Below are 16,788 nucleotides of genomic sequence, written 5' to 3'. Positions count from 1 at the left end.
CATCAATTTATTTTAGAAATATATTTAGAATATCAATTATTCAAATATCAAAGTACAAAATTAGCAGCAAATTAGCATTTTGGCCCCCAAAGAATATAGCGTTAGCTCGAAAGGCAAAGAGTTGAATATTTCAGAGTCCTCTGGTTAAATTTAATGGAGCTTTATTTCCCTGATTGAGCAGTAAAGAAGTGGCATTATTTTAAGTTAAATATAAATGAACCAAATTGACCGATTCTGTGATTCCAAGTGATATCGCTTTCAAATTAATGGGGGAGAGGAAAGAAGGGAATGGAAGAGTAGCCTGATTTATACTTCCAGCTCTCAGTCACACGAGCGCTGGAGTCAGGGATTTGGACCCAAGGGGGAGGTAGCATCAGAGGGGTGGAGGGCAGGGTTGGAGAGTGGCAGCGGAAGAGGAGGGTCTTGGGATGTGCCTTGAAGGAGGTAAGCGAGGGACGAGGCAAAGGGACTGTGGAGTGGAGTTCCAAAGGGTGGGGACAGAGAGGCTCCTATCTGCCATGAGAGGGAGCACCTCTCTCTTGCTCCCTCTGTAGGTGAAATGGTGGGGCGGGCAGGTTGATATGGGGTTAGAAGGTCACAGAGGTAGTAAGGAGCAAGGCTTTGGAGGGCCTTGAAGGCAAGGATGAGATTTTGAACTCTATCCTCTGGGGGAATTGGGAACCATTGGAGCCGGATGAGGGTGGGGGTGATGGGGTCACAGAGACTTGTGTGGGAGAGGACACAAGCTGTGGAGTTCTGGATGATCTGCAGCTTGTAGAGGGAAGAGTTGGGAAGGTCGACAAGCAGAGAGTTGACATAGTCGAACCTAGATGTGATGAATGCATGGATGAGGGTTTCGGCAGTCTGAGGGGTGAGGCAGTGGTGGAGCCGGGCAATGTTGCGGAGGTGGGGGAAGGCAGAGTGAGTCATCAATCCCTTAAAGGTTCCTGGGGAAACCCCTAACACTTAGAAAAAACACAGTTTCTGAGCGGAGCCCAGATCGATTTCCTTCACAAGGCGAATCGATGTGATCCCAAAAACCCACCAGAACTAGGCAGGCTGGGCAGCTGGGCTCCAGGAACCATTGGCTCAGAGAACACAACATAAACAAGGCAAGAAAGAGGAAAATCGCGAGTCCAAGTTACAATAAATTAATAATTCTGCATTCCGACAGTGGATCCGTTAAAATGAAGTGCAGGAATGTGGAGGTTCTTTTGAATGTTGGGGTAGGAATTTACATTGTGGGGCATCTGGTCAAGCTGACAGCACCGTAGACCTCTGCTGCTTTGCTGAATGTCACCGGCTTCTCATTAATCACCACGCTCTGCATGCAGCCAATAAACGGAGTACGGACTGGGAGGTGAGGGGTCTGCACAGCATCTGTAAATTGGGGGAAAAAAAGAAGATAAATCTTAGAAACAAGTGAACAGCGAGCGAATAAGCTTCCATCAACTGCTCTGAGACCTTCTCATCTCATTCAAAAGTCTTGTCAGTGAGTTGAGCCAAAGTTTATTCTCATTATTAACAATAATAATAATCCTTATATTTGACATAGCCCTTTCCACTTACGGAACACATCTCAAAAGTATTTCACTTCACTGTAGTCTATTGACTTTGTATTTTGGTCATTCAATCCATGACTATTTGTGGGACACTGCTGTGCGCAATTGGCTCCTGAGTTTCATTTTCCAGGCGTATTATCCATTCGCGAATACAGAAAGGATTGTGTCACCGATTTAAAATTCCACCTTCATTGCAAAGCACATTTATTCGCAGGTCGTTTGAATTCAACGTATTCACAGGATCTCAAAATCCTCAGATATTTAAAAGTTACCACCGAACAGAATTGGTCTGGGAATCCTGATATGGTTGGGGCTTGAACCCACAACCTTCTGCCTCAGAGGCGAGGATTTCAACACAACAAATTACATTTGTATAGTGCTTTTCACATCAGGAGGACATCTCAAAGCGCTGGACAGTTAGGGATCTATAATAATAACAATCCTTGCATTTGATATAGCATTTTTCACATCTTCTCGACGTCTCAAAGCGCTTCACAGAATAGACTGTAAAGTGAATTGACCGTATATTTGTGGGCAAAACGCGGCAGCCAATTGCGCACAGCAATGTCCCACAAACAGTCGTGGATTGAAAATGACCAATTTATTATTGTTTGTTTGGAGGGATTATTATTAATAATATAATAATAATCTGTATCCGAGCTGGTGGTTATGATCAAATTTTAACATTCAAATCACTCTTATTTGATCTTATGAATTCAAAGTATTTATGCGAATATGCGGCAGTATTATGCAACAGGCCATGTTGGTTTGCTAAAGGATTTGGAGTCCCATGTTTATTTAATCATGCAGTTTTTGGATCTCTTGTTACAGGATGGTCACAGACCTTGAGAAAGACAGCTGATGTACACATCAATCTTTCAGTTTGCACTGCCTGCCACGGTTCAGAGAGCTTCATTTTGATACAAGCATGTCACAGACTACTTGAAACTCCCTTAAGGAATAATGTTTCTTTAGCTAACATTCGCACACTGAGTTAAAAGCACTTCAGTGCCGTTATGATTCAGGGCGATATGAAGTTCGATCTGAATACATCTGGATTTCTTCACTACTTCCGACCATTAGTTCTATGGTCGAACAAGGGAAAGGACCAGCTACGAAGGGAAACATCTTTAAATGACCATTAAAATGTGTTGCTGATGAGGAATTGATCTTACCTGAAACACCACCAACATACAGAGGGTCCTTAGTGTCAGTAGAACGAGACGTAGCAGGTCCTATAACGTGATCGCGTTCTGCATCCACATCAAGCTGCACCACATTATCTCTTTTGATCACTACATTAAGGAGAAAATGCACTCAGTAAAACTGCAGATATAAACAGACTTTAACAGTATACAGCGCTTCTCCTCCACACGGAGAATAGAACGTGGCTTCCCCATTTGATACGCAAGCCATGCTGACTAAAAATGTCCCAGGTTGACACCTCTGGGCAGTGCTTTGAGATGTTCAGTTACATTAAAGGCAAGATGTTGTTATGGATGTAAACCAGCTGTGATTACATTAGCAGATCTCAACCAAAGCAGCAGTTGGAACGCTACAACTCATTCCCGGTAAAGGAGTGAAAATCATCTAAGCTTCTCGCTCCGTCTCAATCCAGCACTCTCTTTCCCCTCCCAGTGTAAACGGCTGGACATCTAGCAGACAAGACGTTAAATCGAGGTCCCATCTGCATGTTTGAGGATATGAAAACAGTGCAGATATCAGGTCTCAGCAAATTGGGGTGTGCCTTTTTCTGTAGTGCTGGAGTGGATCTCCCCAGTTCGCACTGGTGGGTTGCAGTACCACGTGAGTAACTCGCAAACCTGGTAACCTCGTGCCCATGCGCACAACAGCACAGCCAGTCTGGCTCATTGGCAGGACCTGGAAGAGTAGACCAGTCACTGGGGGCAGGGAATCAACCCACTCAGCTCCTGTTAACCCTGCAAGCCAAGGCCCTAACGGGGAGGGTGTTTCTCGCTGAACAAGCAGCAGGAAAGCTTGCCAGAGATTGCTATCAATGGCAAGCTATGCAGTTCTAGCTGGTTAGATGCCAACAGTTACCCCAACAGACACTCTGGGGTCCCCAAGCCTTGGCTCTGGCCATCCTACGCCGAATACATTCTGGAATTAGGTAAGCAGGATGCATCCCTCCAGGGAGAGACTGCGCATTCCGTTCCAACAATCTATCTCTGGGATATCCATGTGTAGTTGGTTTGGATACTCTTAAGCACGTTGATCAGTTTTCTGCATGCGTCAGATACTCGGCTGACCCCCAAAAAATGCGCATAACTAAATTTTCTTTGCGGCCATGTGGGTAGTCGGGATACGGGTATATAGCGTTGTGTTTTATATATAACTGCAGAATACTTGCCTGCTATTCTATGTGACTGTCCATCGCACAGCGATTGCTGGGGGTCAACTGATGTGCTGAACTCACCGGCTCCATTGTTTACACTCACAGTAACCTTTGAGCAAAAAAACAAATTAGATTTTGTTCTTCCACAAGTCCAGTGAATAAAAATCAACCTCAGAAATAAAACTGCGCAGAAGTGTCTTCAGTCGTGAAGACGTGAAATAATGAATTCTGTCGGCATTTATGGACTGTAAGAATTACAAGTAAGAAAACACAGCTTTATCTGGGAAAAAGTGCTAACACAGAGGAGTCAAAGAAAGCAGCACTCTGACCGTTGAAGCGTTTATCAACCTGTAATTGACTACAGCTTAGTCTCCACTGCTGTGTGTCAACCTGGCTCAGTAAGTAGCACTCTTGCCTCTGAGCCAGAAGCTTGTAGAGTCAAGCCCAACATTGCGACTTTGAACTCGACCAGTCTAGGCTGACACTCCAATGCAGTGCTGGGGGTTGTCCTGAATTTGGGAGGTGCTATCTTTCAGATGAGACGTTAAACCAAGGCCCCGTCTGCCCTATTCAGTGGATGTTAAAGAACTCATGGCACTATTCGAAAAAGACAAGAGTTTCTCCCAGTGTCTTGGCCAACAATCCCCCAAATAAAAAAAAATGCTCATAGCTGTTTGTGAGACATTGCTGTGTGCAAACTGGCTGCCTCATTCGCCCATAATATACACGTCACTACACTGTGATACCAGGCATCCTCCTGATGTGAAAGGCTCTATGTCAAAAGTAATTATTATTCTTATTATTGTTAAATTTATCAATTTAAGCAATGAGGCTTTTTGTGCAGCCAGCTCTTTAATAACATTTCAATCCTAAAGGCTGCTGAAACCGAGCTCTATGCATACGCTTAGTTGCTCATGTGAAGGGCTCAGTTGAGAAATATAAATCTTTTTCTGCTCCAAATCGCTCAATTGAAGCAACCTCACTGCTTTTCCAAATGAATAATCCAGGGATCCTGTCTAAGAGGCAGGGAGTGATATCAGCTTTATTTGGCCCCAAAGAATATAGCGTTAGCTCGAAAGGCAAAGAGTTGAATATTTCAGAGTCCTCTGGTTAAATTTAATGGAGCTTTATTTCCCTGATTGAGCAGTAAAGAAGTGGCATTATTTTAAGTTAAATATAAATGAACCAAATTGACCGATTCTGTGATTCCAAGTGATATCGCTTTCAAATTAATGGGGGAGAGGAAAGAAGGGAATGGAAGAGTAGCCTGATTTATACTTCCAGCTCTCAGTCACACGAGCGCTGGAGTCAGGGATTTGGACCCAAGGGGGAGGTAGCATCAGAGGGGTGGAGGGCAGGGGTTGGAGAGTGGCAGCGGAAGAGGAGGGTCTTGGGATGTGCCTTGAAGGAGGTAAGCGAGGGACGAGGCAAAGGGACTGTGGAGTGGAGTTCCAAAGGGTGGGGACAGAGAGGCTCCTATCTGCCATGAGAGGGAGCACCTCTCTCTTGCTCCTCTGTAGGTGAAATGGTGGGGCGGGCAGGTTGATATGGGGTTAGAAGGTCACAGAGGTAGTAAGGAGCAAGGCTTTGGAGGGCCTTGAAGACAAGGATGAGATTTTGAACTCTATCCTCTGGGGGAATTGGGAACCATTGGAGCCGGATGAGGGTGGGGGTGATGGGTCACTGAGACTTGTGTGGGAGAGGACACAAGCTGTGGAGTTCTGGATGATCTGCAGCTTGTAGAGGGAAGAGTTGGGAAGGTCGACAAGCAGAGAGTTGACATAGTCGAACCTAGATGTGATGAATGCATGGATGAGGGTTTCGGCAGTCTGAGGGGTGAGGCAGTGGTGGACCGGGCAATGTTGCGGAGGTGGGGAAGGCAGAGTGAGTCATCAATCCCTTAAAGGTTCCTGGGGAAACCCCCAACACTTAGAAAAAACACAGTTTCTGAGCGGAGCCCAGATCGATTTCCTTCACAAGGCGAATCGATGTGATCCCAAAAACCCACCAGAACTAGGCAGGCTGGGCAGCTGGGCTCCAGGAACCATTGGCTCAGAGAACACAACATAAACAAGGCAAGAAAGAGGAAAATCGCGAGTCCAAGTTACAATAAATTAATAATTCTGCATTCCGACAGTGGATCCGTTAAAATGAAGTGCAGGAATGTGGAGGTTCTTTTGAATGTTGGGGTAGGAATTTACATTGTGGGGCATCTGGTCAAGCTGACAGCGCCGTAGACCTCTGCTGCTTGCTGAATGTCACCGGCTTCTCATTAATCACCACGCTCTGCATGCAGCCAATAAACGGAGTACGGACTGGGAGGTGAGGGGTCTGCACAGCATCTGTAAATTGGGGGAAAAAAAGAAGATAAATCTTAGAAACAAGTGAACAGCGAGCGAATAAGCTTCCATCAACTGCTCTGAGACCTTCTCATCTCATTCAAAAGTCTTGTCAGTGAGTTGAAGCCAAAGTTTATTCTCATTATTAACAATAATAATAATCCTTATATTTGACATAGCGCCTTTCCACTTACGGAACACATCTCAAAGTATTTCACTTCACTGTAGTCTATTGACTTTGTATTTTGGTCATTCAATCCATGACTATTTGTGGGACACTGCTGTGGCGCAATTGGCTCCTGAGTTTCATTTTCCAGGCGTATTATCCATTCGCGAATACAGAAAGGATTGTGTCACCGATTTAAAATTCCACCTTCATTGCAAAGCACATTTATTCGCAGGTCGTTTGAATTCAACGTATTCACAGGATCTCAAAATCCTCAGATATTTAAAAGTTACCACCGAACAGAATTGGTCTGGGAATCCTGATATGGTTGGGGCTTGAACCCACAACCTTCTGCCTCAGAGGCGAGGATTTCAACACAACAAATTACATTTGTATAGCGCCTTTCACATCAGGAGGACATCTCAAAGCACTGGACAATTAGGGATCTATAATAATAATAATCCTTGCATTTGATATAGCATTTTTCACATCTTCTCGACGTCTCAGAGCACTTCACAGAATAGACTGTAAAGTGAATTGACCGTATATTTGTGGGCAAAACGCGGCAGCCAATTGCGCACAGCAATGTCCCACAAACAGTCGTGGATTGAAAATGACCAATTTATTATTGTTTTGTTTTGGAGGGATTATTATTAATAATATAATAATAATCTGTATCCGAGCTGGTGGTTATGATCAAATTTTAACATTCAAATCACTCTTATTTGATCTTATGAATTCAAAGTATTTATGCGAATATGCGGCAGTATTATGCAACAGGCCATGTTGGTTTGCTAAAGGATTTGGAGTCCCATGTTGTATTTAATCATGCAGTTTTTGGATCTCTTGTTACAGGATGGTCACAGACCTTGAGAAAGACAGCTGATGTACACATCAATCTTTCAGTTTGCACTGCCTGCCACGCACAAATATATCAAAAGCAAGAACAATAGATACACGGTTGTAAATAAATCAGCCATTTATTTCAAGAGTGAGCGAAGACATACAACTCAATAAACCACCGTCTTGGCCTTGATGCAGTTCAGATGGTGAGAAGCCAAATCACTCACATGCAGCTCTATGACTAAAGCCTGGGTCATTTGCAACCTCATCCACTCATTCAGCGGCAGCTGTGAAAGCTGAGACCCTGAAGCGCTGGATAATCTCAGTCGCCCTTATGGGGTGAAACAAATCAAATCCCCGAAGATTCTTCAGGAAAAAAAACATCTTTCATTTGAATTTTAAAAAGAAATTAACAAAGAATTATAAAATTACATTTTGTCTGTTAATACAAACTGTAGGGGTATTTCTGAAATGATTTCTACGTGGTCATGTCTAACTCTCTTGACCTTACTGTAGAAGCAGGTGAGTGTATGTTTTTAGAGGCTGCAAACGTTTCAAGGGCTTTGCAATGAGACTGAGATGACAAAATCCCTGACTTCAGTCAGAGACTCATAAAAAATCATTGCCTTTTTTTTCCAGGAAGTTGCCACTTGTGGCAGATGGTCTCCAACAGGCTGCATGGATCACAACATGCAGTACGTAAATCAGATGTGGATTTGCTTTGGACCTTGTATTGCTGAGATCTGTGACGCTCTTCAGAAGAAAAATAGTGGACGAGGACCCACTAACGGGCTTAATGAATATACCATTTCTGTATATATATATATATAATTCACTTTACAGTATATTCTGTGAAGCGCTCTGAGATGTCTCAATGATGTGATAATATCATTGCTATAATTGACCTTATCGCCTTATGTACATCAAATGCAAGGATTATTATTATTACTGTTTCAGGATATGAATGTTAAAAGTACAAGGGTCTCGGAAAATATTAGAATGGGGGTCAGGAGGGAATTCAAAGTGAACTCAAAGCAAGCTGTAATTTGGACTGCATGTAGGGGTCATAAGAAACAGACTGCTGCGATCACTGACAGTGCTGTGCATCGGAGTAAAGCAAAATACCTCCAGCTTCCACTTTGCTGATTTCCTGCAGAGATAGGCATTGAGGGAGGGAGAGTCTGCACCGGATTGTTCTTTCTCTCCACTTGTGGCCAGTTAATTTTTTTTTGATCAGTGTCTGACACATGCGGAAACCCATCAGCAGTATCCAAACCAAGCTGAAAATTCCATGTATCCTACCTACAGTTACATCCCACCTACAGGGCAATTAAGAGCAAAAATGAGGCTCCAGTGTTTTCCTCCAATCTCACAGCCCTAAAGGAGGTGAAACGAGCAAGGGAGAAAAACAGGGAAGCCACAATAATATTAATAAAAATCCTTGCATTTGATATAGCTCCTTATCACGTCTTCAAGACGTCTCAAAGTGCTTCACAAAATATGCTGTAAAGTAAATTGAGTGTATATTTTGTGGGCGAAATGCAGCAGCCAATTGTGCACAGCAGTGTTCCACAAACAGTGGTGGTTTGAGTGAGCAATTTATTTTTTGAAGGAATTACTATCCTGGAAAAGTGATCTGCCAATTGACTAACAACTGGGTTCCTACTTACTGCTAGTAAACAGAGGCGTGTGGAGTAAGGAAACTTGCCCAGTGTTTTGCCCTGCCAGGAGTCAAACCCAGGTGTTTTCGCTTCTATAATAATAATAATAATAATAATCCTTGCATTTGATATAGCGCTTTTCACGTCGGGAGGACGTCCCAAAGCGCTTCACAGAACACACTGTAAAGTGAATTGACTGTATATTTGTGGGCGAACGCGGCAGCCAATTGCGCACAGCAATGTCCCACAAACAGTCGTAGATTGAAAATGACCAATTTATTATTGTTTTTGGTTTTTGGAGGGATTATTATTAGGCGTGTGGAGTAAGGAAACTTGCCCAAGGTTTCGCCCTGCCTGGAATTGAACCCAGGTGTCTCACTTGCAAAGCGAGTGCTCTAACCACTGAGCTACAGGACTCCACAGAGGGTGTTTTACCCTCACTATAGTGATGTAATAATATCATAACTTTGCATTTGGTCTTGTGCCAATGACATCTCAACGCTTCACAAAGTTTCTGTAAAGAGTAGTTACTGTGTATTTATATGAGAAACTCAAATTCTCTTTTCGAATTGTGGCATGAGATTTTTCATTTCCACCTGAACATGTAGACGGGACCTCGGTTTTAACATCTCATCCGAAGGACGGCTCCTCCCACGTTGCAGACCCCGCTCACCCCCCACCCCGGCACTGGAATGTCCGCCTTGACCGTGAGCTCAAAGTCCTGAGATGGGACATGAGCCCATGACTTTCTGACCCAGTAGCAAGAGCACTGCCACCCGGGCCAGGCCAACATACAATGTGCCCCCCGCACATTCAGAATAAACAACTGTGAAGGACATGTCCATCAATTTATTTTAGAAATATATTTAGAATATCAATTATTCAAATATCAAAGTACAAAATTAGCAGCAAATTAGCATTTTGGCCCCCAAAGAATATAGCGTTAGCTCGAAAGGCAAAGAGTTGAATATTTCAGAGTCCTCTGGTTAAATTTAATGGAGCTTTATTTCCCTGATTGAGCAGTAAAGAAGTGGCATTATTTTAAGTTAAATATAAATGAACCAAATTGACCGATTCTGTGATTCCAAGTGATATCGCTTTCAAATTAATGGGGGAGAGGAAAGAAGGGAATGGAAGAGTAGCCTGATTTATACTTCCAGCTCTCAGTCACACGAGCGCTGGAGTCAGGGATTTGGACCCAAGGGGGAGGTAGCATCAGAGGGGTGGAGGGCAGGGGTTGGAGAGTGGCAGCGGAAGAGGAGGGTCTTGGGATGTGCCTTGAAGGAGGTAAGCGAGGGACGAGGCAAAGGGACTGTGGAGTGGAGTTCCAAAGGGTGGGGACAGAGAGGCTCCTATCTGCCATGAGAGGGAGCACCTCTCTCTTGCTCCCTCTGTAGGTGAAATGGTGGGGCGGGCAGGTTGATATGGGGTTAGAAGGTCACAGAGGTAGTAAGGAGCAAGGCTTTGGAGGGCCTTGAAGACAAGGATGAGATTTTGAACTCTATCCTCTGGGGGAATTGGGAACCATTGGAGCCGGATGAGGGTGGGGGTGATGGGGTCACTGAGACTTGTGTGGGAGAGGACACAAGCTGTGGAGTTCTGGATGATCTGCAGCTTGTAGAGGGAAGAGTTGGGAAGGTCGACAAGCAGAGAGTTGACATAGTCGAACCTAGATGTGATGAATGCATGGATGAGGGTTTCGGCAGTCTGAGGGGTGAGGCAGTGGTGGAGCCGGGCAATGTTGCGGAGGTGGGGGAAGGCAGAGTGAGTCATCAATCCCTTAAAGGTTCCTGGGGAAACCCCCAACACTTAGAAAAAACACAGTTTCTGAGCGGAGCCCAGATCGATTTCCTTCACAAGGCGAATCGATGTGATCCCAAAAACCCACCAGAACTAGGCAGGCTGGGCAGCTGGGCTCCAGGAACCATTGGCTCAGAGAACACAACATAAACAAGGCAAGAAAGAGGAAAATCGCGAGTCCAAGTTACAATAAATTAATAATTCTGCATTCCGACAGTGGATCCGTTAAAATGAAGTGCAGGAATGTGGAGGTTCTTTTGAATGTTGGGGTAGGAATTTACATTGTGGGGCATCTGGTCAAGCTGACAGCGCCGTAGACCTCTGCTGCTTTGCTGAATGTCACCGGCTTCTCATTAATCACCACGCTCTGCATGCAGCCAATAAACGGAGTACGGACTGGGAGGTGAGGGGTCTGCACAGCATCTGTAAATTGGGGGNAAAAAAGAAGATAAATCTTAGAAACAAGTGAACAGCGAGCGAATAAGCTTCCATCAACTGCTCTGAGACCTTCTCATCTCATTCAAAAGTCTTGTCAGTGAGTTGAAGCCAAAGTTTATTCTCATTATTAACAATAATAATAATCCTTATATTTGACATAGCGCCTTTCCACTTACGGAACACATCTCAAAGTATTTCACTTCACTGTAGTCTATTGACTTTGTATTTTGGTCATTCAATCCATGACTATTTGTGGGACACTGCTGTGCGCAATTGGCTCCTGAGTTTCATTTTCCAGGCGTATTATCCATTCGCGAATACAGAAAGGATTGTGTCACCGATTTAAAATTCCACCTTCATTGCAAAGCACATTTATTCGCAGGTCGTTTGAATTCAACGTATTCACAGGATCTCAAAATCCTCAGATATTTAAAAGTTACCACCGAACAGAATTGGTCTGGGAATCCTGATATGGTTGGGGCTTGAACCCACAACCTTCTGCCTCAGAGGCGAGGATTTCAACACAACAAATTACATTTGTATAGCGCCTTTCACATCAGGAGGACATCTCAAAGCACTGGACAATTAGGGATCTATAATAATAATAATCCTTGCATTTGATATAGCATTTTTCACATCTTCTCGACGTCTCAGAGCACTTCACAGAATAGACTGTAAAGTGAATTGACCGTATATTTGTGGGCAAAACGCGGCAGCCAATTGCGCACAGCAATGTCCCACAAACAGTCGTGGATTGAAAATGACCAATTTATTATTGTTTTGTTTTGGAGGGATTATTATTAATAATATAATAATAATCTGTATCCGAGCTGGTGGTTATGATCAAATTTTAACATTCAAATCACTCTTATTTGATCTTATGAATTCAAAGTATTTATGCGAATATGCGGCAGTATTATGCAACAGGCCATGTTGGTTTGCTAAAGGATTTGGAGTCCCATGTTGTATTTAATCATGCAGTTTTTGGATCTCTTGTTACAGGATGGTCACAGACCTTGAGAAAGACAGCTGATGTACACATCAATCTTTCAGTTTGCACTGCCTGCCACGGTTCAGAGAGCTTCATTTTGATACAAGCATGTCACAGACTACTTGAAACTCCCTTAAGGAATAATGTTTCTTTAGCTAACATTCGCACACTGAGTTAAAAGCACTTCAGTGCCGTTATGATTCAGGGCGATATGAAGTTCGATCTGAATACATCTGGATTTCTTCACTACTTCCGACCATTAGTTCTATGGTCGAACGAGGGAAAGGACCAGCTACGAAGGGAAACATCTTTAAATGACCATTAAAATGTGTTACTGATGAGGAATTGATCTTACCTGAAACACCACCAACATACAGAGGGTCCTTAGTGTCAGTAGAACGAGACGTAGCAGGTCCTATAACGTGATCGCGTTCTGCATCCACATCAAGCTGCACCACATTATCTCTTTTGATCACTACATTAAGGAGAAAATGCACTCAGTAAAACTGCAGATATAAACAGACTTTAACAGTATACAGCGCTTCTCCTCCACACGGAGAATAGAACGTGGCTTCCCCATTTGATACGCAAGCCATGCTGACCGAAAATGTCCCAGGTTGACACCCTTGGTCAGTGCTTTGAGATGTTCAGTTACATTAAAGGCAAGATGTTGTTATGGATGTAAACCAGCTGTGATTACATTAGCAGATCTCAACCAAAGCAGCAGTTGGAACGCTACAACTCATTCCCGGTTAAGGAGTGAAAATCATCTAAGCTTCTCGCTCCGTCTCAATCCAGCACTCTCTTTCCCCTCCCAGTGTAAACGGCTGGACATTTAGCAGACAAGACGTTAAATCGAGGTCCCATCTGTATGTTTAAGGATATGAAAACAGTGCAGATATCAGGTCTCAGCAAATTGGGGTGTGCCTTTTTCTGTAGTGCTGGAGTGGATCTCCCCAGTTCGCACTGGTGGGTTGCAGTACCACGTGAGTAACTCGCAAACCTGGTAACCTCGTGCCCATGCGCACAACAGCACAGCCAGTCTGGCTCATTGGCAGGACCTGGAAGAGTAGACCAGTCACTGGGGGCAGGGAATCATCCCACTCAGCTCCTGTTAACCCTGCAAGCCAAGGCCCTAACGGGGAGGGTGTTTCTCGCTGAACAAGCAGCAGGAAAGCTTGCCAGAGATTGCTATCAATGGCAAGCTATGCAGTTTCTAGCTGGTTAGATGCCAACAGTTACCCCAACAGACACTCTGGGGTCCCCAAGCCTTGGCTCTGGCCATCCTACGCCGAATACATTCTGGAATTAGGTAAGCAGGATGCATCCCTCCAGGGAGAGACTGCGCATTCCCTTCCAACAATCTATCTCTGGAATATCCATGTGTAGTTGGTTTGGATACTCTTAAGCACGTTGATCAGTTTCTGCATGCGTCAGATACTCGGCTGACCCCCAAAAAATGCGCATAACTAAATTTTCTTTGCGGCCATGTGGGTAGTCGGGATACGGGTATATAGCGTTGTGTTTTATATATAACTGCAGAATACTTGCCTGCTATTCTATGTGACTGTCCATCGCACAGCGATTGCTGGGGGTCAACTGATGTGCTGAACTCACCGGCTCCATTGTTTACACTCACAGTAACCTTTGAGCAAAAAAACAAATTAGATTTTGTTCTTCCACAAGTCCAGTGAAATAAAAATCAACCTCAGAAATAAAACTGCGCAGAAGTGTCTTCAGTCGTGAAGACGTGAAATAATGAATTCTGTCGGCATTTATGGACTGTAAGAATTACAAGTAAGAAAACACAGCTTTATCTGGGAAAAAGTGCTAACACAGAGGAGTCAAAGAAAGCAGCACTCTGACCGTTGAAGCGTTTATCAACCTGTAATTGACTACAGCTTAGTCTCCACTGCTGTGTGTCAACCTGGCTCAGTAAGTAGCACTCTTGCCTCTGAGCCAGAAGCTTGTAGAGTCAAGCCCAACATTGCGACTTTGAACTCGACCAGTCTAGGCTGACACTCCAATGCAGTGCTGGGGGTTGTCCTGAATTATGGGAGGTGCTATCTTTCAGATGAGACGTTAAACCAAGGCCCCGTCTGCCTATTCAGTGGATGTTAAAGAACTCATGGCACTATTCGAAAAGACAAGAGTTTCTCCCAGTGTCCTGGCCAACAATCCCCCCAAATAAAAAAAATGCTCATAGCTGTTTGTGAGACATTGCTGTGTGCAAACTGGCTGCCTCGTTCGCCCATAATATACACGTCACTACACTGTGATACCAGGCATCCTCCTGATGTGAAAGGCTCTATGTCAAAAGTAATTATTATTCTTATTATTGTTAAATTTATCAATTTAAGCAATGAGGCTTTTTTGTGCAGCCAGCTCTTTAATAACATTTCAATCCTAAAGGCTGCTGAAACCGAGCTCTATGCATACGCTTAGTTGCTCATGTGAAGGGCTCAGTTGAGAAATATAAATCTTTTTCTGCTCCAAATCGCTCAATTGAAGCAACCTCACTGCTTTTCCAAATGAATAATCCAGGGATCCTGTCTAAGAGGCAGGGAGTGATATCAGCTTTATTTTTAATATTTGAAGTGAAGGGCTGAGCCACGCAGGCTGAAAAGATAAGTGGGTAAAAGATGTGATTTTTTTTAACAGGTTCAACATAATAATGATCACATTGAATTTGTCAAGAAATAGGGGAATTTAACAACAAAGCAACTCGTATTTATACAGCGTGCTTCATGTGCGTTAGCATCTCGGAGCGCTTAACAGCGGCAAAGCTTCATACCAATTCACACATTAATGTGCACTGGATCCAAGCCATTGTGCTAGATCATACCTTCGGCTTGGATCAGTCTTGGTGGAGGCAATGCAGCCAATTTCGAATAAGGTTACTTTCCTACACCATGAACATATAACACTGCGCATACAATACAGATAGAAGACAAGTTGAAGGTTTCTATATGCATTAATCCAAGAGGTTTCTCCTACCTTTCCTTTGTGCATATACAGACTGAGGTAGTTTCCTTGTGGGCTGCTGATGTGGAAGAGCACCCCAGTCTGGCTACGGGCACGCACTTCAAACAGAAGCTCAAAATCCCTGCCCACGACAAAAGCGTTGTCTGGAAAGAAATATTCAGGTTACACGTCAGAAATTAACCAGAGGAAGAGAGTTCAATGGCTCAGTGCCTTTTGTGCATCAATGAGCAGCCTGGCGCAGTTGGTAGCACTCTCGCCTCTGAGTCAGAAAGTTATGGGCTCAAACCCCGCATCGGGACACTGAACTCTAGGCTGACACTCAGGTGCAGACAGACCAGAGGTGCACAACATCACCATGCGTTCAGACAAGAGGTTATACCGAGGTCTCGTCTGCTTGTTCAAGTGGACGTTAAAGATCCAATGGCACTATCCCCTAAATCAAAAATTTTTATTCACTTCAATGCTGTTTGTGGTACATTGCTGGGTGAAAACTGGCTGACCCGACAACATAATAATAATAATAATATTATAACATGATAAGATGTTATACCAAATGCAAGGATTATTATTATTATAAAGAGGGGACTGCATTACAAGATTTGGCCGAATCTTTATTATACACTACAGAACGAAAGAAAATAGCTTCGGCAGACTTTGTCTACTTGAAGCTGGGCATCACAAATCTGTGTGGATCACCCCCCAAAAAATGTTGATATAGTCAGAAAATCACTAATTTCAGTTGGGAGACAGTGGACTCTAATTTGATACGCGAAGGTTCACATAAGCGTGAACATAGTTTCTACACTATTCAATACAACAAAAAAAGCAACAATTTGCATTTACCACCCCCCTCCCCCCTTGCAGGCGAGCAGCTCGGAGCTTTGCACAGTGGAGGAGGAAGAGGGAGGTGATCATAGGCATGGTCGAAGAGATAAGATTTTTCAGGTGGGATAAAGAAAAAGGCGAGGCAGAAGGATTGAGGTGGAGGGGTAAAATTCTGCAGGGTGTGAATAAGCTGCAAATGTAACATACCTAAAATGACGTATCCTCCTTCAGCTGAAAAGTAGGCTCCTGGCTCAGATTTGCCATCGAAGCATGGTGTGACGCCCAGCATGCGAGATGGGACACTCAACTGGCTCCCATCCAATTTAAAGTTTCTGATACATCCCTGGAAACTGTCTCTTGGTAACTGCTCGGCCAGCAAAAAAATTATTGATGGTGTTAAACAACAACAGCAATGCGGATTTGATATTAACTGCTAGCTCAGCCTAAATTGCTACTGAATTTGAACGTAGGATCTATCAACCATTACGGTCCTTTTTAAAGGTTATTTTCAAATGGACCGGAAACTGTGATCAGCTTGCTCAGGCTTGTACAATGGGACTACTATGCTTTTTTTGATAAATGGTGTAGAATAGAATAAGTATTCAAAACTGTAGCATTATTTTATCTTTTCTCTATTATTAATAATTTATAACATGAAACCTTGCATTTGATACTGCGACGTTTATGTCGGGGGGAACGTCTCAAAGCTCTCTGCTCCGCAGGGCATAAAGCTACGTGTAATGAATGTGTATCTTGTGGGCGAATTAGTTACACAAACAAGTTATTCATCAAGAAATGAGCAAAGTCACCCAACAAATTGTT

General features: G+C 43.7%; 2 protein-coding genes across 2 annotated transcripts in view; both read right to left on the bottom strand.

Moving 5' to 3' along the window:
* Positions 1-769: 769 nt before the first annotated feature.
* On the bottom strand, positions 770-5,966 carry LOC121848088 (laminin subunit alpha-4-like). The gene is made up of 3 exons (XM_042331693.1): positions 5,927-5,966; positions 2,738-2,857; positions 770-1,380 (listed from the first exon to the last, which is right to left on the bottom strand). Exons 1-3 carry the CDS (start codon positions 5,964-5,966, stop codon positions 1,235-1,237), a joined length of 306 nt encoding a protein of 101 aa, XP_042187627.1. The 3' UTR covers positions 770-1,234.
* Positions 5,967-10,644: 4,678 nt separating this feature from the next.
* LOC103179715 (laminin, alpha 3) overlaps positions 10,645-16,788 on the bottom strand; it is a 150,117-nt gene continuing 143,973 nt past the window's right edge. The window contains 5 exon segments of the mRNA XM_042331692.1: positions 10,645-11,150; positions 12,512-12,631; positions 13,708-13,801; positions 15,154-15,284; positions 16,174-16,330. Coding sequence (XP_042187626.1) covers positions 11,005-11,150; positions 12,512-12,631; positions 13,708-13,801; positions 15,154-15,284; positions 16,174-16,330 — 648 coding nt within the window. The 3' untranslated portion in view covers positions 10,645-11,004.

Source organism: Callorhinchus milii, unplaced genomic scaffold (assembly GCF_018977255.1).
Source record: "Callorhinchus milii isolate IMCB2004 unplaced genomic scaffold, IMCB_Cmil_1.0 Scaffold2, whole genome shotgun sequence".
NCBI lineage: Eukaryota > Metazoa > Chordata > Chondrichthyes > Chimaeriformes > Callorhinchidae > Callorhinchus > Callorhinchus milii.
This window is presented reverse-complemented; position numbering and strand designations above follow the sequence as displayed.

What these genes read in the sequence shown, in the direction of transcription:
- LOC121848088 (XM_042331693.1), bottom strand. Translation starts at nt 5,966, where the DNA reads ATGGTTCCTGGAGCCCAGCTGCCCAGCCTGCCTAGTTCTG. An exon ending in GCCCAGCCTGCCTAGTTCTG is followed by an intron (nt 2,858 to 5,926) that starts GTGGGTTTTTGG and finishes TCCTTAATGTAG; the next exon opens with TGATCAAAAGAGATAATGTG. An exon ending in GTATGTTGGTGGTGTTTCAG is followed by an intron (nt 1,381 to 2,737) that starts GTAAGATCAATT and finishes CCCAATTTACAG; the next exon opens with ATGCTGTGCAGACCCCTCAC.